This window comes from Sciurus vulgaris (genome assembly GCF_902686455.1).
Source record: "Sciurus vulgaris genome assembly, chromosome: 16".
Taxonomy (NCBI): domain Eukaryota; kingdom Metazoa; phylum Chordata; class Mammalia; order Rodentia; family Sciuridae; genus Sciurus; species Sciurus vulgaris.
In genome coordinates this window covers 20,875,328-20,899,584 of record NC_136477.1, presented here as the reverse complement: position 1 = coordinate 20,899,584, position 24,257 = coordinate 20,875,328, and the positions used below count along the sequence as shown (strand labels likewise).

Sequence of the window (24,257 nt, the reverse complement as noted above, 5' to 3'; positions counted from 1 at the left end):
TTCCCATGGACACTGGATCTGGAAGCCAGAGGGGGATGAGGTTTTACCACCCTGAAGCAATCGCACCCCTTGAGCCAGAGGACCCTATATAGTGGCTTCCTTTGAGCTCCAGTCAGCTCCGCCTGAAGCACTGAGACCCCTGGGCTTTGCGGAGTGAGTCAGTAAGATCCTCTTCTGCTTAAGCTGCTTTGCCCTGCGTTCCCCAGCAGTGATGAGCAAACAAGATCCAAGGCCAAGTGCCAAATAGAGACACCAGATGGCAGTGTAATGGTTAATCTGAATTGTCAACTTGATTGGATTAAGAGCTACTGAAGATGAAGAAGTGTCTAGGTGTGTCAGTTTGGGCGTGGCTAGGAATGATTGGCATATGGGATAGCCAACTGAAGTGGAGTCCCTCCCCAAGCATGGGCAGCACCATCCAATAGGATGGAGGCTTGGATGGAATAAAAGTGGGAAGAACAAGGAAGCAGCAGCAGATGCCAGCTCGGCTCTCTTGAACAGGTTCTTGATCGCTGCTGCAATCACCTGAGGACATCAGACTCTCGCTCCTTTCACTCTTCCAAAGTGCACTCTGCCAGGGACTCTCCAGGGAGTTTCCAGGAGCCTTCATTCTCGGACTGGGCTGGCACCGTTGAGCTCCTGTTTTGAGGCGTCAGCCTTGTGGCCTGGTTCCTCAGCTCTCCAGCCTGCAGACGTCCATGTGGACCAGCCAGCTTCTGGTTGTGTAAGGCCAACCTCATTAAATCCCCTTCTTATGATCATAGTTTCCCATGATTCTGCTCCTCTAGAGAACCCTAATACAGGCTGGGATGTAGGGAAAAAAATGAACTCTGACCCCTCGGTGGGGACTCCAGAGCAGCAACCCTGCTCTGCCAGGACCAGCCCCATGTGGGTCAATTTGGGGTTGTCTCGGGTTCCCCAGGCTGGACTCATCAGACAGACAACGTTCCACTAACAAGCAAGTCTGACCACCGTGTTAGGCTTAATCCCATCATAGTTCATGGTCTACACCACCAGGGCCCAGTGGTGTTACCCGATGGATCATAGCCCCCTGCAGTGATGGCTGGAGCCCAGGTGACCTCCTGAGCCCGGGGCTCAGGCCTGCGGTGGGGGACACCCTGGCCACCTAGCCAAGCCTGGCTTGCTGGAGAATGAGAGCCAGTTTCTGGCTTCGATTCCTGATGGTTCTCCAAGCTGCCCACAGCTGCTGTCCCACCTCCGCAACGAGAGCACAGCAGTTTCCCTACAAAGGCCGGCACTTCCTGTCCTGCCCTGGGACTCTGGGCAGGCTTGGGACGCTGCTGTGACCAACAGGTGCAGGGGGAGAGATGCCGGGCTGACCTTCTGTGGATCGGCCTTAAGGTCTTTGTAGCTGTCTCGTTGAAGTCAGTCAGCCAAGACTCTTGAAGGATGAGGCCACGTGGACAGAGAGGCCACCGAGAGGGAACCCAGGTGGCCCCAGTGCACAGCACTGGGTCCCTGCCAGGTGACAGAGGCCCTTACCGACATGAAGGCCCAGTTGGCCCACCTGGGCCAATTTCTCCAGGGCCCATTTCCTCGGCCCATGGGGGACGGACTAGGCTCCCAGCCACTGAACCCTCTGCCTGAGGTCATCCAGCCTCCGGGTTTCAGCTTCTTCCCGGAGGATTGAATCACACAAGGGGATGGTACCCAGGCTGTACCACCAGTCTCTGATGTCCTCTGGGTGGGGCGGGGCCTGGGCATCAGGTTTTTGAAGCTCTGGCCAGTTGTCCGTGCCTGACCAGGGCAAAGAAGTTGCAGAGCCAGATCACTGGAGCAACGGCGGCCCCCGCTGCCCTGTCCCCCAACGGGATCCCTGATCTGCGTTGGTCACAGCCCGAGGCTGAGGCCTCCTGAGCAGAGGGGTGGCAAGTGGCCTGCAGCCGGGGGGACTGGAAGTCACTCCTGTAGCATCGTGAAGGGGACAAGCTTCCCAAGGCCTAGGGCTGGCCTGGCCACAGAGCGAGTGCGACCTGAGTGCCCCCTGCACCCTTGCTGCTGTCATCATGTGACCTTGGAGGAGGCTCCAAAGCAGAGGGACCAGAGGCAAGTCCACCACCCGCCAGGGGTGGGGTGAATGAATATTCAAGTGACTTTCTGGAATCGCTGCCCCTCACATTTCCGAGGACTAGCAGTAGGGACCCCTTTCTGGAATACACTTTATTTTCACCTTTGGAAGATGGGCAGATCTTTCCTGACCTTATGAGACAAGGCGTATTGCTTCCACCTTTGGAAACTCGACTTAGCAGGCGTATAATCTAAGCCGGACAAGTGGGTGTGTATCTGTAGTCCCAGCCACTCAGGAGGCTGAGGTGGGAGGTCACTTGAGCCCACGTGTTGGAGACCAACACAGCAAGACCCCATCTCAAACAACAATGACAAAAGGATACCAACCTATAATGCCTGCAACAATGCCTCCACCTCTTTTGAAGAGTGCCATTGAGCGGTGTACAACCTGCCCAACCATCCATGGCAGTTCTGCAGAGAGGAGGGGATGTAGGTCCCAACTTTTAGAGCAAGAGGAGCTAGCCCTGTCTCCACCCAGAAGTCTAGGGAGAGGCAGAGTTGTGGTCAGTCTTCATGGAACTCTAGGCAATGCCAGGAAAAGAATGTTGGTGCTGGGGCTATTCTCAGGGCCGAGTCCTTCCCCTGGGGGAAGTGTGCGGCCCCTTGGGAGGGCCACGGTAGGGTGGAGATGCCACTTTTCAAGTGGCGATGTCAGGTCAGGATTATTAGGAAATTCCTGGGGCCCCAAAGATTCAAAGAGTGTGTCTTCTCAAGGACGCCCTCCCACGACTTCCAGCCCCTTCTGCACTGGGCCTCAGCCCTGTGGCTCATCGGGATGTGGCTTAGAATGTTTCGTCTTTGAGAACAGTCTCTGTTGTGTTAAAGGGTGACGGTGGACCTTCTGGGAGGAATTTGGGGTCTTCAGGAAAAAGGAGGGCCTCAGCTCGGAGCCCCAAACCTGAAAAGATAAGTGGCCATGGCAGAAGCGGAGGAGGAGCGTCCCCTGCGGACTTGCTGGGATGCCAGAATCAGTCCCCATCCGTCCTTGCCTGCCAGCCTTTTCCCTGGCCCCCCCAGAGTCCTTAATATGTTGGGGTCACGTCCTTCAGAGGGAACAGAATGAAGACTGCGGACCTCAGTCCCCGAAATGGACACACACACACACACACACACACGCGCGCGCGCGCGCGCGCTCACCCACCGGCACCAGCCGGCTCACGATGCGGGTCCGGGTCGGGACCCCTGGCTTGTGGGGCTCGACTTGCCTCCCGCCCTGCCTCCACTTGCTGCTCCCTGGATGGAGGCTGGCCTCCTCCACCCGCCATGGCCTGAAGAGCGCAGCCTGCATCGCACGCCTCCTTTCCTGCTCTGGCCAGGGCGCCCGCTCACCTGGAAGGAGTGGAAGAGGTACCAGAAGCCCCAGGCGTTGATGATGTTGTAGTACGTGGACAGGAAGAAGGAGACCACCACGCTGGCCACGCCTGCCAAGAAGCAGAGGGCGCCGCTGAGGACCAGGTACCGGAGGCCCCGCCCAGGGCACGCCCCCGCGACGGGAGACCCGTCACGGAGTTGTGTGAGCACTGTGACCCTCTTCAGAGAGTTCTTTCTTTGCCCTGTCCCCACCCACGCCCCCCATCTTCTGGGACATGAGACCAAGGACAGGTCTTGGTTTTGTTTCTGGAATCACAGTGCCAGGTACCGTGCTACGCTCCTCATAGGCGTTTGGTCCTTGCAACAATATACCCCCATTTCACAGAGGAGGAAACTGAGGCACACGGCTTGCGCGAGACTGTCCAGCTAGCAAGTGTCCCAGGGTGGATTCCAGCCTCGTGTGAGAAGCTCTTTGTCACTGCCATATCACCAGCCCCAGGCCCAATGTGACCACAGCTCCCTCTTTGGCTCACTGAAGGTTTAAGTTGCTGAGGCCAGACCCTGCCCTGTGGGGTAGGGAGGCAGGGGTGGGGATGAGCTGCCAGGACTGGTCAGGACTGCAGAGATCAGGGTGGGGTTGTGAGCAGAGGGAAGGTGGGTCACCAGGGGTGCCCTGGAGCTGCCCGCACAGGCCCTCTAGAGCCCTGTCCCCTGCTCTTCTCACACACCTGAGAGGGGCTCACAAGGAGGACTGATGCTGGGCCGGGGTGGGAGCATTCACACTACCAGTGTTCGCAAGCTGCAGAACAGGGTCCCCACCCGCGGCTATACTGGGGACCGGCACTCCAGAGTGACATGCACAGCAGCCGTCTTTCTTGTGACATAGCTTGCGCTGCCTCTGGGAAGCGCTCTGTGACGGCTGACTCAGGTGACTGTAAACCCCAGGCTGGGGTTGATCCCCAGCACCACAAAAAAAAAAAAAAAAAAAAAAATAATAATAATAATAATAATAATATTAAAAACCCCAGGCTGTGTTAAAAGATTGACAGGCTTTCAAGGCGAGGAGTGGTTCAGGATTTGGAGATGACTGGAGAGGCCACCGGACACCTTGCTCTTCTGTGTCTGAGATCAGGTCCTGTCAGGCTGACTCCTTCCTCACTTCTGTGAGGAGTCACTCTGCCGTCCTGACTACCCCCTTTCCTGGGCATGCAGAACAAACTGTGGCCATGGGCACCCCTGGATGGTGGGGTTGTGCAGAGCAGGTGCCAGGGATACCAGCTCCAGGTAACCAAGGAGACATAGCACGTGACCTGCTCTCCACAGGTGCCTTGGCTAGAAATTCTAATGGCACCTCCCCCGGCAGCCTCTCAGTGGTGCAATGAAGGTTAAATAAGCTCATGCGCTTATGTCTTATAGGCAGCACCCAGCACAGAGCAGGTGCTCAGTAAAAGAACTGCTGTTAATTAGCAGGGAGCAGTTGTGTGCGTTTTCTGAGTGGTTGCTGGCTAGGATGCAGTTACAGCCCCCACGCTGGGCAGCTGCTTCCCATTGACATGTTTCCAAGCTGAGGCCCAGTGAGGAGAAGCCACGTGCTATCAGTGTCCCAGGCTGCTGCCCTGTGAGCCGGAATGCCAGCCCCTCTCAGCCCCTCCTGGGCTGTCCGTCCATCCTGCCAAGGGCTTTCTCTGGGTACCCGTGCTTGCTGATGGATTCCCACCCCCACCCCTGTGCTGCCAGGGCACCAAAAGGGGTCTCTGGGTGGGAGGGGACTGGAGAGGGCCCCACATACCGACGCCACTGAAGTAGGGGCTGATGGTCCTCCAGGCGCCGATGCTTCCCTGCCGCATGCGCTGCCCCACCGCCAGCTCCAGGTACAGGAGCGGCATTCCCTCCACGAAGAGCATGACGAGGTAGGGGACCAGGAAGCTCCCGTGGGCATCCATAGCTGAGGGCCAGGCGGCAACCGCAGACCGCACAGGTCCCTGGCCCGTGCCAACACCTTCCCTCATCCTCCCGCCTGCCTTGTGTCTCCGCCCTTCTGTCTTTCCACGCAGTCTGCAGTCTTCTGCTGCCTGTAGCTACCACCACTCCTCACGTATCCACCCCTCAGTGGTCCCTCTCACTCATCCATCATCATCCATCTATTTTCCTTCCTCCCTCCCATCCACCCATGCACCCATCCATCCACCCACCCATCCATGCATCCACCCATCCACCCACCCATCCATGCATCCACCCATCCACCCACCCATCTACACATCCATCCATCCATCCATGCATCCACCCATCCACCCACCCATCCACACATCCATCCACCCATCCATGCATCCACCCATCCACCCAACCATCTACACATCCATCCATCCACACATCCATCCACCCATCCATCCACCCATCCATGCATCCCACCCATCCACCCATCCATGCATCCACCCATCCACCCATCCATGCATCCACCCATCCACCCACCCATCTACACATCCATCCATCCACCCATCCATCCACCCATCCATGCATCCACCCATCCACCCACCCATCTACACATCCATCCATCCACACATCCATCCACCCCATCCATCCACCCATCCATGCATCCACCCATCCACACATCCATCCACCCATCCATGCATCCATCCATCCACACATCCATCCACCATCCATCCATCCATCCATCCATGCATCCACCCATCCATGCATCCACCCATCCATCCATCCACCCATCTATACATCCATGCATCCACCCATCCATCCACCCATCTATACATCCATCCATCCACACATCCATCCACCCATCCATGCATCCACCCATCCATGCATCCATCCACCCATCTATGCATGCATGCATGCATCCATCCATCCATGCATCCACCCATCTATCCAAAGTATCCATCCTCTTTTTCTGATCCCTCCATCTTTTACTGATTCTTTTACCTGATCCCTCCATCTACCATCTAGACATGCAGACATGTCAGTTGTCAAAATATTCTAAGTATCCCACCCAGGGAGGAAAACCGCCTCTGTCCCACGCTCCTCAGGTGCCCTCTTCAACTCCTCTTCCAGAACCCCCATCCTATCTTCTATTCAGCAACTAAGGGTTGGTCAGAGCCAGACCACTGAGTTGCTGCAATTTTTCAACACTCCCCTTGAGGCTGTCCACCAGCTGTCCCCCTCCATTCACTTCCTTGGGGCCCTGCACACAGCCCTGATGGTGCCCAGGTGAGGTGTCTCACCCTGGCGAAGGCCCTGAGCACAGACGGGATGGGCAATGAGCACCCCGCCCCCAGAGGGCTCACTGGGCAGGGGAACTGCAGTTGCCATATACCCTGACCAGGTCCACAGCACCAATTCCGCCAGCCTCCACCTCATCAGAGATGGCTCCCCAGCAGGACAAGCTCTAGGCACCCTCCTTTTACAGAGCACCTCTGTGCGTATTTTTTTTGGACCCAGTAGCCTTCCACCTAAATATTTTAGTTAAGGGACTGTGACTCATAAGAAATTCAGACCCACCAGTTCCCTTTGGCGACCATGGCAGACAAGTGCCCCTTAGTGATGTGGGGAGCCAGGGAGTGGGAAACGGGGCTGTGGTATTCCCCTGCCGGACCAGGCACCGAGGCAGGCCCACGTGTTGCAGGGCCCCCCTACCTGCCCTGGAGAGGACGGGTCCCCCCACCTACCCCAGGAGCCCCTCAACCATCCCGCTCCAGGTCCTGGCTCCTCAGCTGGGGACCCGAGAAAAAACCCAGAGGGAGGTAGGCAGGGCTTATGATTAAATAAAACCCTGATACTACAGCTGCCGGATTAAGGGCTGGTTATAGAAAGAACTGATGACCCAGGTGTTAAGAGGAACAAGGAAATATATATACCTTTTTTAAATTATTTTTTATTTTGTGTGGTACTGGGAATTTAACCCAGGGGTATTTAACCACTGAGCCATATCCAATAGTTAAAAAAATAATGCTTCCATGGTACATGCGGACTGGCTTCTCGCCCAGCAGGTGTTCCAAGTCCTCTCCGGCCCCACCGGGATCTCTGCATCTCCGCTGCGGAGCGCTCCACTCTGAAACCAGCCCAGGACACCTTCACTCAGTCATGGCCCCCTGGGCTGTGTCCAGTTTTCTGTCATCCTAAACAAAGCCGAGGATTGCAGTCTGGACCGCTTGCTTGGTTTTATTCCTGGGGCCACAGATGCCAGAAGTGGAATGGCTGGGACAGAAGCCACGTGGCCACTGGGCCACCTCAGAGTGAACAACAGGAGCCATGCAGGGAGGGCGCAGGCCTGCTTTCCTGCCTAGCTCCTCCCTGGGCTGTGCGCCAGAGGCCTTGGCAACCTGCAGCTCACAGCTGGACTCTGCTTTAAGAATTCTTCAGACCTGTCCCTTCCTGCCCCCAGAGACATGTTTTGACACTCTGCCAGGTTTCTCTGGGTGTCTGAGGCCATCAGTGGTTTCTACCCAGGAGCCGGTATAGGCTGTGTCCATCCCTCTGAGTTTATAAAACAATCTTGGATTGGGGGTGTGGCTCAGGGGCAGAGCACTTGCCTGGCAGGTGAGGCCCTGTGTTCCATCCCCAGCACACACACACACACACACACACACACACACAAAACCCCCTCATTTTCACCCCAAAGTGTCAAACAGTAACCACACCTGGCAAAGTTCATGGACAGTTGGCTTCTGTGACACGGGGTCACCTGTCCACTACCCTGGGTCAGGGGGAAAGAACACCAAGGCTCTGTTCCCTGGGCGGAAGCATGAAGGCCAGTAGCCCTGCCTGTCAATCATTTCTCTCTCTCCCCTAACCTTCAATATACAACCAATTCGGGGAAAGGTGTCCTGAAATCGTTTTGTCGACAGATGATCCTAGAATACTCGAACATCTGGGTGGAACAATAAACCTCAACACCTCATTCACAGTTTATATCAAAAAACCTGACAAAGGATCTAGACCTGTATGTACAACTAAAAGCTATAAAACCCCAAGAGGAAAAGGAGAAAATCTTCATGCAAAGATGTCTTTGATACCACAGCAAAAGACTTATCTGTAGGAAAAATATGTGGATAAATTGATCTTCATTACTTCTGCTCTGTGAAAGGTACTTAGGAGAACAAATGGACAAACTATAAAAATATGGAAAATATTTGCAAAATATACAGTTGAGAAAGCTTTGAGTCAAGTATATATGAAGGCTTCTCAAAACTCAACAGCAAGAAAACAAGGACCTACTCACAAAAGTTACAAAAATGTTGAACAGAAATTTCAAGAATATATGCCTCAGGCCATTGATGCTGCATCCCAGGATAGCTGAGTCTGGGTCATTTGTAAGAAGCCCTTTGGCTCACGGTTCTGGAGGACATGAAATCAGAGGGGATGGTGCCAGGCATCTCTGAGGGTTCTTAACAGCCCATGGTACAGGTGAGAGGGCAAGAGCCAGCAAGAGTGGGGTGGAGCTTATTCTGATAACAAACCCACTTCAAGCTCGGGAGGCTGAGGTAGGAGGATCGCAAATTCAAAGCCAGCCTCAGCAACATAGAGAGGCCTAAGCAACTTAGTGAGACCTTGTCTCAAAATAAAGAATAAAAAGGGTTCGGGGATGTGGCTCAGTGGTTAAGTGCCTCCTGGATTCAATCTCCAGTGCCCAAAACACACAAATAAACAAACAAACCCACCCCAGTGATAATGACAGTCAGCCATTCCTCTAGGATCTTATGTCTCTAGAAGGTCCTGCCTTTTGACACTGTTGTATTGGGGATTAAGTTTCCAACATGTGGGACTGCGGGGGCACATTCAAATCACCGTACAATTTATGAATGGCACATTAGCATATCAATGAAGCTCATCACTGGTGTTCATTAGGAAAATGCAAATTCAAACCGCAATGAGACACCCCACCAACTTATTAGAATGGCTACGACTTTAAAATGTTGTCAATACTAAGGTTGGTGAGTTTTGCAGTAAGTCCCAAACATTGCTGGTGAGAATGTGAAACGGTGCAACACTTTGGACAGCCGTGTGGTGGTTTCCTCCAAAGCAAAGCATATACTTCTCATGTGACAGCACAGAAATGACACAAAACCTAAGGCGATCTGCTGCATGTAAAACATATCTCAATAAACGAAACATTTGTTTCATAATCAGCTTGAAACTAAGTCTACTAACCAGACCCTCTTTCCAACTGAACTGCTCACATGACTCTCTGATGCAGAAAATTCCGAGCAGGATCTGCTCAAGGAGGACGTGGGCATTAGAGTCAGGGACAAGGCCTGCAGAGGTGCGTTCGTCCCTGTGTATCCTGATTGGTGGTGCCACTAATGGCAGAAATAAACGTGGACCACCCATTCTTAGAGCTCCCGAAGGTGGGTTCTAGTCCCCCACCCTGTGGACCTGGGCTGGCCTGGGACTTTTGGTGGCAGTGGAATGCAGGAGAAGGAAGGGTGCCATTCATGGCTTCAGAGTCCAAAGCCTCAGGACTGAAGCATGACCCTGCCACTTCTAGAAGCCTGAGGGTGCACAGGCCACATGCAGGAGAACCTTCAGGCCCCCAGCCACGGCGCCAACAGCCAGAGTGAGAGGGAACCTTTTAGTTGCATGAGCAAGGCCAGAGCAAACAGGGAGGAGCTGCTTGGGAGAGACCCACAAAACTCTGAGGAGAGATTAATTATAGTCGTACTTGTGTGGGTTTTATTTTGCGGGGGAGTGGTGGTGCCAGGATTGAACTCAGGGGCCCTCAACCACTGGAGCCAACATCCCCAGCCCCAATTTTGTATTTTGTTTAGAGACAGGGTCTCACTGAGTTGCTTAGCACCTCACTTTTGCCTAAGGCTGGCTTTGCACTTGGGATCCTCCTGCCTCAGCCTCCCTGAGCTGCTGGGATTACACATGTGTTCCACCATGCTACGGATAATTATGGTTGTTTTTAAGCCACTACTTCCCCCGCCCCAACCTTTTTACCTCTTAATACCTTAGCGTGTATTTTTTAAAATGATATGGTAAAATATTTAATTTTTTTTTTTTTTTTAAGTTTGAACTTCATTGGAAGGAGCCTCTCTAAATCGACACTTTCATCCTGGAAAAGTGAGATAATATAAAGTGGTGGTTTGAAAAGATCCATATTGTAGCAAGTGAAAGAAATGGAATTTTCCAGGATTTTCAGACAATCTGAAGTGGCCTCTTAGGTGATTTGAGAAAACAATGTATTTCACGGTTCTCCTTTTGGTTCAATATTGAAAGAGTTGTTTGCTACCACCTGTTTTAAGAGGTAGGATATATGTTTTTAATAGTCCAGTTTCCTGGTCAGCTGACCTCAGCAGATTCTTATATCTCAGCCTATCTGTCTTTAGTGATGGAGTCCTTTTTTTTTTTTGGGGTGCTGAACCCAGGGCCTTGTGCTTGCAAGGCAAGAACTCTACTGACTGGGCTATCTCCCGAGCCCCTGTCTTTAGTGATGGACAGAAGACTTCGGTGTCCCAGAAAGCCAGACTTCTTGCTGATCTCTATTTGAGATCTGTGGACCAGATCTCATCCAGGATGAGAAGGAAGTACTTAGGCAGTGGGTGAGGAGCTGGAGACAGGACGGTCCTCCCCAGCCACCACAATGAAGCCAGTCACACTTGTCTAAGGATTCTCCTCTGTACCCTTGGTAGTGCTAATTGCTCAGTAGGTGCTGACCACGTCTTGGCAGGGGTGACAGGTCCTACCTTGAGCTGACTGTCTTCCTGAGACAAGACCAGAGGAGTCTGGGTTGGGGAGGGTATTTTAGTCAGCTTTTCACTGCCGTGACTATAAGGATCTGACCAGGAAAATTTAGGAAGAAAAGCTTATTGAGGGCTCACAGTGTCAGAGGTCTCAATCCACAGACAGCAGGCTCCATACCTCGGGGCTCAAGGTGAGGCTGAACATCATGGCAGAAGAGTGTGGCAGAGGGAAGCAGCTCACATGATGATCAGGAAGCAGAGAGAGATACAAAATATATACCCCAAAGCCACACCCCCAATGAACCACCTCCACCAGCCACACCCCACCTGCCTCCTGTTACCACTCAGTTAATCCCACCAGGGATTAATTCATGGATTAGTTTAAAGCTATCACCCAATCATTTCTAGTCCAAACCTTCTTGCATCATCTCATGTGTGAGCTTTTGGGGGACACCACCTCTACACCACAACAGGGGGTGCCCCAACTGGGTAGATTTTCACATCTGAAAATCTGACATTGAAGGCATGTGGATGGAAGCAGCCTCGGAAGCCATAGAAACAGTCATGGGACACGCTCATCCCTGCACTCCCACGGGAAGTTCTTTGGGGTGGCTCCACACACCCCCTGACTCAGAGACAGCACGGTGTATACAAAATGAGATGGGTCCCTGTCAGCACATTGTCCAGTGCCGCTGGATCCAGATCCACAGCTTCAATCACTTCAAAAGCTGACTCCGCGTGCACCAGGGCCGGCAGCCCGGGCCCTTGACCCAGCCGCAGGGTGTTTCACCACGCAGCTCCTCAGGTGCCTTCACGTCCCTCGTGCCTTTGGTAACACATCGGCTAATGAGATGGAATCATAACCTGAAGCTGATGTTAGTGCCAGGGGTGGTGGAGCCGAAAAGACCCTCCAGAGGGACCTGGAGAGAGAGAAGCCCTCTTCAACCCTGCTGGCTGCTCAGTGTAGAGGGCCCCTGGGTACCAGGGACGGACACAGAGCACCGGCCTTGCCTCCCAGCTCCAGGTTAGTAGGGTGACAGCACAAATGCACGGCATAGTCCAGCAGCAGGTGGACACACTGTGGGCTTGCTGGCACTGGTGGGCCCAGCACCATCCCTTGAGGGGGTCTCACTTCTTCCTCCTTTTCCACCTGCATCCGCATCCGCTCCAAGGCTGGGTGAGTGTCAGAAAGCAACCTAGGGTGTCCTCGGGAATCATAAGCCAGCTTGGTGTGGCGCTGGGTTGCAGAGGACAGCCATTGCCAGTGAAGGCAGCCCCCCTTGGCACCAGCATCAAAGGTGAATCTCTTGATCAGGTCAGCTCTGGCCCAAGATCTCCGCCCTGCCAGCCAGCAACTCCCACTGAGCTCGTGGAGAAGCCTCCACCTCAAAGCACAGCTGTTCTCGCTCTAGTTGGAATTTAGTCACTGGCTTCTTGTCGCCATGGGCCCCCTCTCCCATCCTGTCCGTCTTTCCTGTGTAGCCGCTGTGCTGCGCATGGCCAGACGCACGTGGGAACGGATGGGGTTCCGCCCTTGTGCAGCCAGAGGAGGTGCCGCCCATGCCCCTTGGGTCACGTCAGCACATAATTCTTGAAAACGAGATTCTCTGACATGATCTTAGCGCAATGAGCAAAACCAGCAGATGGACGCAGATGTGGTACTCTAACTAAATCTGCAGACTTGGTTGACATTTCCCCAATCGCCTCACTGATGTCTTTTTTTCTGGTGTAGAATCCCGGCTCTTCAGTCACACGTGGCCTCTGGTTGCAAGGTCTCCTTAGACTGTCTATTATGAGCTTGGCACTTTGGAAGCCAACTGGTCAGTTATTTTGTAGAATTTGTCTCACTTTGGGTTTGGGCAGAAACACTGAAGTGATCTTGTGTGCATGTCCAGAGCCACAAGATAAAGTTTGCCCCTTGTTGGTGCTGTTGACCTGACTCGCTTGGTTAAGGTGCTGTCTGCTAGGTTTCTCGGCTGGAACTGACTATTTTCCCATTTGAAAAAAGGAAGTACTTTGTAGGAGACATTTTGAGACTGTCTTATTCTCACACTTGTGTCCAATTACTGTTTTGGCTGTCAAAGGGTGATTTTCTAATTCTCTCTCAGTCCTGATGATTTTGGGGTGGCTTGTCACATGGGGACAGGTTACAGAGACCGAGGTGGAGCCCTGTGTTAATGTCTCTGCCATGTTGAGCCTGTGTTAATCCAGGTGAGTGGGATGCTCACGGGCACAGCATTTCTGGAAGACGTCACTCTGGCTCTTTGCCTGGTTAATTCGTGCCTCTCCCCACCTCCCTGTCCCCACCTCCACATCTCCACACAGTCTTCTGGTTTCTACCTGCTGCTCTCGCTCTAGTTTATTCTCAGACTCTCTGGCTCAGGGTCCCTCAGCTGCCCACATGATCGCGCCCTCTTAGGCTCCTCCTTACACCAGGGACCTCTCCTTGCAGACTCCCTGGGCTCTGAGGCCTTGGGGAGTGGGCTCCTGCCTCCCCCTCCCCCACTGCGATCCCACTGTCCTCCTGCTAGGCTGGCTTCTGCACCTTTGCTCTGTGGTCCCCTCTGTCCAGAATGCTTTTTCCCTCCTTTCAGTTCTCTACCCAACATCTGCCCTCACTAGAGCTGCCCCCACGCCCTCTGACCCCCCCACCCTGCTTGACTGTCCTGCAGAGCAGTCACCTGTGTTGAGACTCTGTAATCACATTGTATGCCTGGTGTCTGCTCCAGACTGGTGTGGAAGCTCATGCTTCTTGCCTGGCCCTGAACAGCACTGGGCAGGGAGCGGGAGCCCAGGGAATATTTGTTGATTGCTAGAAGGTCTCCTTCAGGTCTCACTGGGTCTACCACACACATTGCTCCCTGTGGGAATCTCTTCCAACTGCCCCAAACTAAGTCGGGAGGGGGGAACCCCCTCTCTGGGCTCACAGTCCCCTGGTGTTGAGGCCCTTGCCCACAAGCTGAGTGTCTACTGGTCTGCTCACCCCTCCCAAATCCCCAAACAGCTCACTGAAGTTAGGGCTGGGTCTACTTGGCTCACTGCAGAGTTCTACCCTAATGAATGGCAGGAACACAATAAATGCTCAATAAACATCTGTTGAAAGACTGCTGGATGGTAAGTGGTTCTACAGTGGTGGTCTACTGGAGTGGGCAGGTCATGAGGCTGTTACCAGGGAATAACAATGGAAGGGTCTGGTGAGGTGCCTCATGGTGCTAAAAACAGTGTGTGTGTGTGTGTGTGTGTGTGTGGTTTTTTTTTTTAATTCACAATATCACTATTTTAACCTCTGACTTGACTTCGTGTCTGTAGTAGATAAGAGGAATACTGGCAAGGCCATAGGGGCTTATACCTCCCTCTGAAAGGAAGAGCCCTCAAAAAGCAACGTTGGGACCTATGATAAGACACCATAGATCAAAAAAGAAGTACCACCGGAGGGTGGCAGAGCCAGCGTTCCTCTGAAATAGATTTGCTCTGAGAAGCAGAGGAAAGCAAAGAGAACGTGTTTCTGGGATAACATCAGGCAGCCATGAAGACCGAGTAAGAAGACAAAGGGTTTTATGAGGATTAAAAAAACAAAACAAAACAAACAAACAAACAAACAAAAAACACAACCCTGTTGGCTGAATATCAAGCCCCATGAGACAATAAGTGGAGAAAAACCACAATGTTAAGACATCGTCGCACGGCTGGAGGGAAAGAACGAAGAGCTGGAAATCATAAGAGCAGAGAAGAGACGTGGCTGGCAAGGCCACGCACCTGCTCTAGCTCGGGACCTGAGGAGGCGAGGGCACGGCAGACTCTGCCCTGGAACAGACACCATAACCAATTCTACAAGGCATCCTCCTGGGTGTGTGCAAGGTGAGGGCTCACCTGGCCCAGGTAAGGCTGGTGAGAACATGATCCATACATACGCACATCACCTGGGATTTGGGGGGAAATGATGAGATCATTTAAATTTATATAATATTTTAGATATCCAGGATACCTCAGAACTAATAAATATGCAACTGGCTTCCAAGTTCTCCTTCATGGAACCAGAAAGCTGAAGACAAGAAAGAAGCTTCTACAGATTTTTTTTTTTTTTTGAGTAAAAAAGATTGTTAGGCCAGTCATGGGATGACAAAGGGAAGATATTCTCAGACATACTCATAAAGCGATCCACCTGTTTAGTATTCCTGAAATAAATCACTTGCCAATGAACTGAAGGGTTGGATAAAAGGAAGGAACTGAATTAGGGAGTTGTGTTGTAAAAGAACCAAGTGGCAGTAAATAAACAGAAGAGAGTGAAGTCTAAAATAAGAGTAAGTTTCACTGTAAAAGCAAAAGGAAAAAGGAAAAAGGAATTCCTGAGTGAGAAGCAGCAACATATTAATAGTAAACCCATCATCTCCACGTGTCTGAAATCCCAGATTATGCCAACAAAAATTAATAAGTGGGATGTAGGTAAGGAAAGAAACAAGAAGTGAAAGTGTGTGCTATGGGTTGAACATGTTCCCCAAATTGCGTTGGAAACTTAATTCCAAACTTCTTTTGCTAATGGTATTTGGAGGTGGGATGCTTGGGAGGTGACTGGGTTGTGAGGACTCTGGATTAATGAACTGAGGAATTCATGGGTCAGGGAGTGGCTTTGTTATAACTTCATGCTTTCTCTGGCATGCGTACTTTCTCCACCAAGGCCCTCTGCTTTGTTATGACACAGCAAAAAGCCCCCATCAGATGCCAAGTAGATGCAGGTGCCTTGTTCTTGAACTTCGAAGCCTCCAGGACCATGAGCCAAATAGAACTCTTTTCTATAAGTTAGTCTGTTTGGTGATAGCAACAGCAAACAGACTAAGCAGGCTAAAAATGTTCAACTTTCACAGATAACATTTGATATTTATATTGATAGGGAAAATAAATATTCCTCTTTTTTAAAAAAATGTAACTAGTAGGAAAAAAAGAGGACTTATGACTTGTGAATCGCTTGAGAAAAGAAGCAAAATATACTTTATATTGTAAAAGATCAAAAAACACAACATCAACAAAAAGCAAACTTCAAGGCAGAACAAAACATGATGAGAAATGACAGCAAACATAACTTGATAATAAATATAAATGGATCAAACTCTTCCACTAAAAAGGTGATGACTGTCAGGTTATAACAGTACAAAACTTTACACCACTTAAAATTCCATCACTGGGGGATGGTTAAAAACATCATGAAACCTCTGTAAATGGAATGCTATGAAGCTATTTAAGTTTATATTTTCAATGAATATGACAAGATTTGAAAGTGATTGCAATAAGTTAATTTTACTTATTAAAATTTTTTGGGGGTACTAGGGATTGAATCCAGGGAGGCCTAACTACTGAGCCACATTCCCAGCCCTTTTTATTTTTCATTTTGAGACAGAGCCTTGCTAAATTGGTTAGGGCCTTGCTAAGTGGCTGAGGCTGACTTTGAGCTTGTGATCTTCCTGCTGCTTCAGCTTCCAGGTATATGCCACCACACTCTGCCAATAGGTTTATTTTAAACACAAGACATCAAATGAAATAAAAAAAAATATGGTTCTAATTTTTTTTTTTTTTTTTTTTTTTTTTTTTTTTTTGCAGTGCTAGGGATTGAACCCAGGTCCTTGTGCTTGCAAGGCAAGCACTCTACCAACTGAGCTAGATCCCCAGTTGTGGTTCTAATGTTTTAAAGCAAAAATGTTAACTGCTGTTACCTCTGAAGGGTGGAATTTCAGGTGATTTTGTATTTTATGCTTTGCACATATCTGTATTTCCCAGAATCTCTACCATGAACATATATATTATATTTATAACCCCCAGACACATACAGTAGGTTGTTCTAGAGCATATTATTATTATTATTCTAATTACCATAGCAATATCTCATTGGTTTGATAAACCCAAGAGCCTCACTGGAAGAGAGATCCCTCTCAGTGACATTTGTCCCCTCAGTATGTGACATTTGTCTCTGTGAGCCCTTACATTGTGCTCTGTCTCCTTTGAGGCCCACAAAGACACTGAGAAACCACTTTCAGGGCAAGTTAACTCAGGCTTTCCAAAATGTTTGTTTCCCTCCACTTACATACCTTCGTGCTCATAAAAACCAAGCCTGGGCTGGGGTTGTGGCTCAGTGGTAGAGCGCTTGCCTAGCACAAGTGAGGTGCTAGGTTCGATCCCCAGCACCACATAAAAAAACTAAATAAACAAAATAAAGGTATTGTGTCCATCTACAACTAAAATTATTATTAAAAACAAAATAAAACCACAGCCTGGATTCTTTAACCCGAGTTTTTCTTTTCGGGGTGTGCATACAGGTATGGACATCCGCTTAGTTTACAAAGCCCATCCCGGGTGACGCCGAGGCTGCTGGTCCAGGCCCCACTTGGAGAAATACTGCTCTACCCAGTGTGACACTCCTGCCCAGAGCTTCCTTCTCCTCGTTCACTCCCTTCCACCCCCAAAAGTTTCCCATTAGGACTCAAACCCAGTCAATGTTTTGTAAACAACAAAAGCTCAGGTAAAAATAATTAAAATGCATCCTTATGTCTCTGCCCTGGTTGGAAACGCCCAGGGTTCTCTCCAGCCTCTTCCCTCCTCTCGGCTCTGGCAGCGCCCTCGCTGCCCTGGCCACCCAGCTCATCCTGGTGTCTCTGTAAACCACAGCTCTACTGGCTGCGGCTCCCCTGCTTCAGACGCTGCTTTACCTTCGGAGTCAAGTTCTGCAGCCCAGCTGGTTAATCGAGGCCCTTGGGGGACATGCTAACCCCCTCCTCACTTCCAGCCCTCTCCACCCACCACCCAGCCCTGCATCTATCCCAGCCTCTTAGGGTCTCTGGCCATTTCACTCCTCTGTGCCTTCGCACACGTGGTTTCTGCTGCCTGGACTGTTCTCACCCCTACATCTAGTTGAAGAGGGCTGACTTGTCCCTCCAGGTCCAGAGCCTCTGACGGCATTGCCCCCAGGTTTTCTGGATTCCTCCTGTGGTCAGTCCTCCTCCAGTTATTTCAACAAAGCCTCTGAACTGCCCTTCCTAGCTCTGCCTGCTCGGAGCAGAAGGGCTGGTTCTATATTTGCCCCTTCATCTTTGAGATCTTCCCCACTGTCCACTGTCCCTGTCTGTATTTGCTTAATGACTAAAGTGCCTAGAAGGCTTATATTGTTCATTATTTAAAAATTTTTTTCATTTGTTCTAATTTGTTGTAAATGACAGTAGAATGAATTTATACACTTTGACACATCATACATAATCTCATTTTTTCTGATTATACATATTGTTGCCTCTTCCTGTTCATAAAAGGGCCTGAGATAGTGGTTTTATTTTTATTTTTATTTTTGGTACTGAGGACTGTACCCAAGCGTGCTGAACCACTGAGCCACATCCCCAACCCTTTTTATATTTTATTTTTGAGACAGGGTCTTGCCAAGTTGCTCAGGACCTTGCTAAGTTGCTGAGGCTGGCTTTGAACTTGTGATTCTCCTGCCTCAGCCTCCCAAGCCGCTGGGATTACAGGCCTGTGCCTGTAACCAGATAGTGGTTCTGAATTCAGGTTGCACAGCAGAATCCCTTGGGGAGTTTTAAAAACTCCTAAAGTTCAGGCCTTGCCTGCAATCAACCCAATCAGGGTTTCTGGGGTGGGACACAGGCCCGGGTATGTTCTCCAGGTCCCGGTGATGCTACCATGCAGATGAAAGGAGGCTCCTCCCAGCAGGTGGATACCACACTCTGCTTGTTGCTCCTCCTACCCACGACTCTTCAGCCCCACAGTGGTGGCTCAGGAGTGAGGCTTAGCCTGAGCTGCACGGAAGAGGTTGCTTTTTCTTTGGGAGGAGGAAGTTTCCTGGAGAGGATGAGGTATGTGGGGTGCATCAGGCCAAAGGAGAACACCACACATTTTGGGGTATACTCAGGAATGGGCAGAGGTAGAGAGGAAGCTGGTCCCAAAGGACAAGGGATCCTCACAGGAGGAGACTGTGTACTTGCAGGCTCTTGGCCAAGCCCCCTCCAGTGTCCAGGTGCATTTGTGTCTGAGGGTCAGGTCAAAACCCCGGGAGGAAGCCCCTGACTCAGGGGTCCTGGAAGAAGGCCATGACATCTGATGCAGTATTCCTGTCCTGCCAACATGGTCACAAAGGTGGCTCGGGCCCCAGCTACTTCCCACTAAGCACCCTTTTCTTCTGTGAACTCGTTTCCTGTCTGTAACTGGAGGGACGTGACTGACCTGGCAGTGCCATGAAGATTGCACAGCTGCAGGAAATGTCCCACACTACACTTGGCAGGTGCGGGAGCCCACTGGAGGGGTTCTAGAAACCAGCCAGTCAGAACTGGTTCTGGAAATGCTGGGGAGCATAGCAGATGTCAGGGCCCTGACCACACTGTGGTGCCCGGCATGCCAAACTTGCTTTGCAAATCATAGGTGCTTAACAATTTATGACCTCTGACGCTCAGCTTCTGTCCCACCCAGGAGAATCATAGACACAGCACGAGTTTCATCCTGAATGCACCCAGATACACAAACACATATACACAGGTCATAAGTGAGCGCTCAAGTGGTTTTCCTGTCTACTCCTGGACTGATGTGCTGTGGATCAGCCCCAGGGTGTGAGCTGTGGTCTTCATAGATCTGGCAGCAGTGGTCCAGGGGGCTGGCCCAGACCAGCTCACAAGAGCCAAATGTCCCCACCTTTTCTCATCCCTGCACTGTGGGACAATATGGTGGTGGTCCCAAACCAGCCATGGTGAAAATATTTACAGCATAATAGTCAGCAAATGCTACAAATTACTTCCTGCCGCCCCACTAGGTACCTGAAGCCAGGGCCCCTGCAGCTGATGATCTGGGGGCACAGGAGCCCTGACTTTCTATAAAGTGTGTTCCCTGCAGCAGCAGCAGCAGCAGCAGCAGCAGCAGCAGCAGCAGTAGCAGCCTCACAAGGAACTTGTAAGAAATACTGAATCCTGCCCACCCTGCAGGTCTCTGGGCTCGAAGCTCTGGGAGGGGGAGGGGGTCTGTTGGAGATGAGATGCTTTAAGCAGTTTGGGGTTAGATGAGATAAAGGGGGACTGGAAGAGCTCACTTCCTGACCCAGAGAGGAGTAGGGGCTTTGAGGGGAGGTGGAACATCAAATCTGAGAGCGTTCTGCCCCAGGGCGTGGTCAGGGGCTGTTGGATGCCCCCTCTGCAGTCTTCAGAAAGCATATGGAGAAAATTTAAGAGGAAATAAAAATCCGTATTTCCTGCTCTCATTTCTCTGCATTTCTCCCACACACGTTTTTCATACATAAAATGACTCACAGGTGTGTTCGTCCCCACAGGTCAGTACTCTGCACACTGCCTCCCTGGTTTCTTCCAGCACAATCACTGCCTTAGACTTTGACATGGTTGCCCCAGACCTGCTGACTTTCTCAAAAAGGGATTTTGTGAAGTTCCTTCAACTGCCTATTTTTTTCTGGCACCAGTGGCCAGAGCTGTACAGAGAAGACTGGTACCTGGAATGTAATGTTCAGAATTAACATTCCTCGTGCCAGGCCTGGCCCGGACGGCAGGAAGGGATCAGCCTCCCTAGTCACGGCACAGCCAATGGTGGAAAGGAGCGCAAACCCTAATCTGCTTGCTTCTGGGAGGCATTTTGGCACAGCTGGGGGACTGTGGCTTATAAACAAGCCCTTTGTTTGTTGTGGGTGTTTGCAGCTCTGTGTAGATGGCGGTTAGACTCTCTGGAGTATTTTGTGAGGTGACTCGTTCACTCTTCATGTCAAGGGAAAGAATGGGTTGGTAAACTGCCTGGCTTTGGGTAAATCACACAGTAATAGGTGACTGCGGTGCAGCAGAAACCACCAGCGTCCCTTCTCACTTATTTCACAGCTTTCCATAAGAGACCTTGCTCACTCATGCAGCAAGTCTTTATTGGGTGACTCCTCCAACCCCACCCACCATGAGGCTGGGTGAATGGGGAGACAGAGTAACCTAGGACTTCCGTGTTTCTGACCAATAGCTACCTAGGCCAGACAGGTAGTGGAAAGGATCAGAGAGAGCAGCCAGGCTGACAAAAGCACCCAAGGGAAGAACCTAGCTTGGGCAGAGAGTTGAGGCAGGGAAGTAGGCCCTGGCTGACAGAGAGCTGTTCAGAAGAGCTGGGGGTGAGGTTTGGTGGAAGATGAGTGGCAGGAAATGAGGTGGAAATAGGGGATGGTTGTTAGGTGGTCAAGTGCCTATTGTGCCAAGATAAGCTGTTTGGTCTTTATTCTGTAGACACTTGCCATCCACCTGACCTGCAGTCACCCCATCCATTCACCTTTCCACCCACTAATCCATTCATCTACCTACCACCAATCCATCTGCTACCCAGCACCCAGCCATTCGGAACCACCCTCCCTGTGTCCAGCCTGTGTCCTCTGCGTCAGGCCCAAGATTTCCTCTTATTGTTCTTCCTGAGTCCTGAGGTCTTGAGGCTTCCCTAGCAACTCCTTGATACATATTTGACTTCAGAACCACCCAGCCCACCTGTACCTACCAGCAGACTATTTCGGTGACCATGGTGTTATAAAATAATTACAGTCATGTGCACTGGCACTCACGGAGCCTGAAAATTGGGTGTTGGGAACCAGGTACCCAGGATAAAGGCTGGTATGCTGAGCCCAGAACTATGTGAAAATCTCCCTTCCAAAGTCAGCGAGTTAGCTGTGGGAGCATGCAGCAGCATCTGCCCTTCACATGATTATGGGGTGTTTGTGCACTTCAAATTTTAAAAAGGAATCAGAATTAAGATTAAAAACAAAACAAAACAAAAAAAAAACTCTGGGGGCTGGGGAGATAGCTCAGCTGGTAGAGTGCTTGCCTCACAAGCATAAGGCCCTGAGTTCGATCCCCAGTACCGCAAAAACAAACAAAAAAACTCTAACCTTTTGCTGAGTTGTTTTCAAGCCAATGGGGGGTGATGGGAGGAGGGAGCAGTATCTAGGACTTGATCTTAAGTGGGTTAGATTTTGTGTAAATACTTCCATCTAACATCTTTCATTGTCCTTTATGCTGAAGACACAGAGGGGGGGTGGGAGATAGAGAAACAGAAAGCACACAGATAAACTCCTGACAATACATTGGCACAGTTCCCTTTTCTCTGCATATTTTTAAACACAACTGTTAAAACATTTTATATCCATTTTATAAAGTTTTGACTCTGACTTCCACTCCCTCCACTTTGATATACGATGAAAAAACAGATTAAATTTTATAAGCATGCCACCTTAGTGGCTGCAAAGAACACCACTGGTAGGTGCTCCATAATTTATTGAACTCCTTAGACATGAACTTGGGAAGTTTCTAACGTTTAGTTCTTATCCAAAGAAGGTGGCCATTCTGTTTTTTACCTTCTATGGGAACTCTGAGTATTTCCTTTAGAGAGAATTTTAAGAAAAGGAACAACTGAGGAAAAGATGTCTTTGCATGCTGATACTTGAGTCCCTTTTGCCACACCACCTTCCAGAAAGCTGCTGGGCATTGTGGTTCTTTGGCCCTCCGTGCAGCTTCTGGCTCTGCAAAGCCAGGGAGTGCTCCGCATGAGGTGCTTGCTGCTGGCTGTCCCCTGAGTTTCCGCAACAGTTCATAGGAAAAACAGTTCATTTGTCAAAAACAACCCACAAATATGGAATGATCTACCTTTCCTGCTTCGGTGATTCCAAACTCAAACCATTCTCCCCTCCCCAAACTAATCTTTTCATTAAAAAAAAAAAAAAAAAAAAAAGTTAAAGAAGTGGGGCGTGGTGCGCACGCCGGTAATCCCAGCAACTCGGGAGGCAGGAGGATCACAAGTTCAAGACCAGCTTCAGCAACTTAGTGAGGCCCTAAGCAACTTAGCGAGACCCTGTCTTAAAATAAAAAAGGGCGCGGGGTGTGACTCGGTGGTGAAGTGCTCCTGGCTTCAATTCCCCTACCAAAAAATAAAATAAAGAAAGAAGAAGTTAAAAGTGACTGAAAATCATTTTAACAGGAGTCCTGAGTATCAAACTTGCAGTGTCAGGGATTCAAATTTCAGATCTGAAACTTGTAACAAGTTTCTGTTGAACAAGACAATTTTGTCCTCTCTTTTACGATTACATCTCAGGTTTACTAAGAAGTCACGCCGCGGTCACCTCTCCTCCTCCCAGGGGAGACAGCCTAGGCCCTCACCCTGCCGCAGCTGCATTGGGCCGGGCGGGAGCTGTGCTCTGGGTAGACTCCGGCTGGGGTCGAGGGTCCCAGGACGACCTGGTCTGTGGCTGCTGGCTGAACGATCGCGCGCTCGAGCTTCGGAGTGCTGGCGGCGAGCCCGGTGCAGCCGGGTGCAGCCCGCGCACCGCCCCGCGCACCCGGCTCCCGCTCCTGCGCACCCCGCGGGGGCTTGACACACTCACCTCCGCCGTACAGCTGGCACAGGTAGGGGAAGCGCCACACGTTGCCCAGGCCCACGGCGTAGGAGATGCAGGCGAACACGAACTGCCGCTGGCGGCCCCATTGCGGGCGCACCTTCTCCATGGCCCGACTCCGCTAGCCCGCTGCCCCAGCCGCCGCACTCGCCGCTTTTAATTGCTAATCTCATTAATGGCGCCCACGGAGGGCGAGGCTGGTAAATGGATGACGGCGAGCCCCACCCGCCGGGCTGCCGCGCCCGGGAAGCGCCCCGGACTGCGGGCGCGGGGCGGTGGAGCTCCCTAAGGGGTCCCTCGGCCCCTTGCCCCTCTTTGATCCTGTGCCCACTGTGTGCCAGGCCGTGTCGCGGACACGCCTGTGAACCACACACATCCCAACCCTCCTGGAGCTGGCTTTCTGGGGAAGGGAGACGCTTGCATTGGACTGGATGGAACATTTTCAGGGTTTTGGACCCACACCGGGGACAGCTTCCCATGGTTGGACCGAGTGCATGTGCAAGATCAAGAGACACAGGAAAGACCACTCAGGCAAAGCAAACCGGTAGAGGTTTTGGGAGGTGGGTGCGGTGGGCTCCGCGGAGGAGGAGCCATGACCTTCCCGCAGAGACCAAACCAGTGAGGAGCCGCTCCTTCTCCCTCTCCCGCACCCAGTGTTGCTCTATCCACTGCACCTACGGGCGGGTGGGATGGGATCAGGCTTTGAATTACCGCTGAGGGAAATTCCACTGTCCACGCCAGGGAAGGGACCCGGAATTCTGATTCCTTAGGCCAGGTAG

At 51.1% G+C, this 24,257-nt stretch overlaps 1 protein-coding gene across 2 annotated transcripts in view; it reads right to left on the bottom strand.

Annotated features, from left to right (window-relative positions):
• The window catches only part of SLC6A20 (solute carrier family 6 member 20), a 46,340-nt gene extending 22,627 nt beyond the window's left edge, over positions 1-23,713 (bottom strand). The window contains exons 1-3 of one of the 2 annotated variants that reach the window (XM_079115456.1): positions 23,463-23,713; positions 5,189-5,325; positions 3,418-3,509 (exon numbers count right to left, since the gene is read on the bottom strand). In XM_079115456.1, the coding sequence (XP_078971582.1) occupies positions 3,418-3,509; positions 5,189-5,325; positions 23,463-23,587 (354 nt within the window). In that variant the 5' untranslated portion in view covers positions 23,588-23,713. The remainder of the gene's footprint in view (positions 1-3,417; positions 3,510-5,188; positions 5,326-23,462) is intronic. The other variant, XM_079115455.1, reaches the window with a different exon arrangement.
• Between the last annotated feature and the right edge of the window lie 544 nt (positions 23,714-24,257).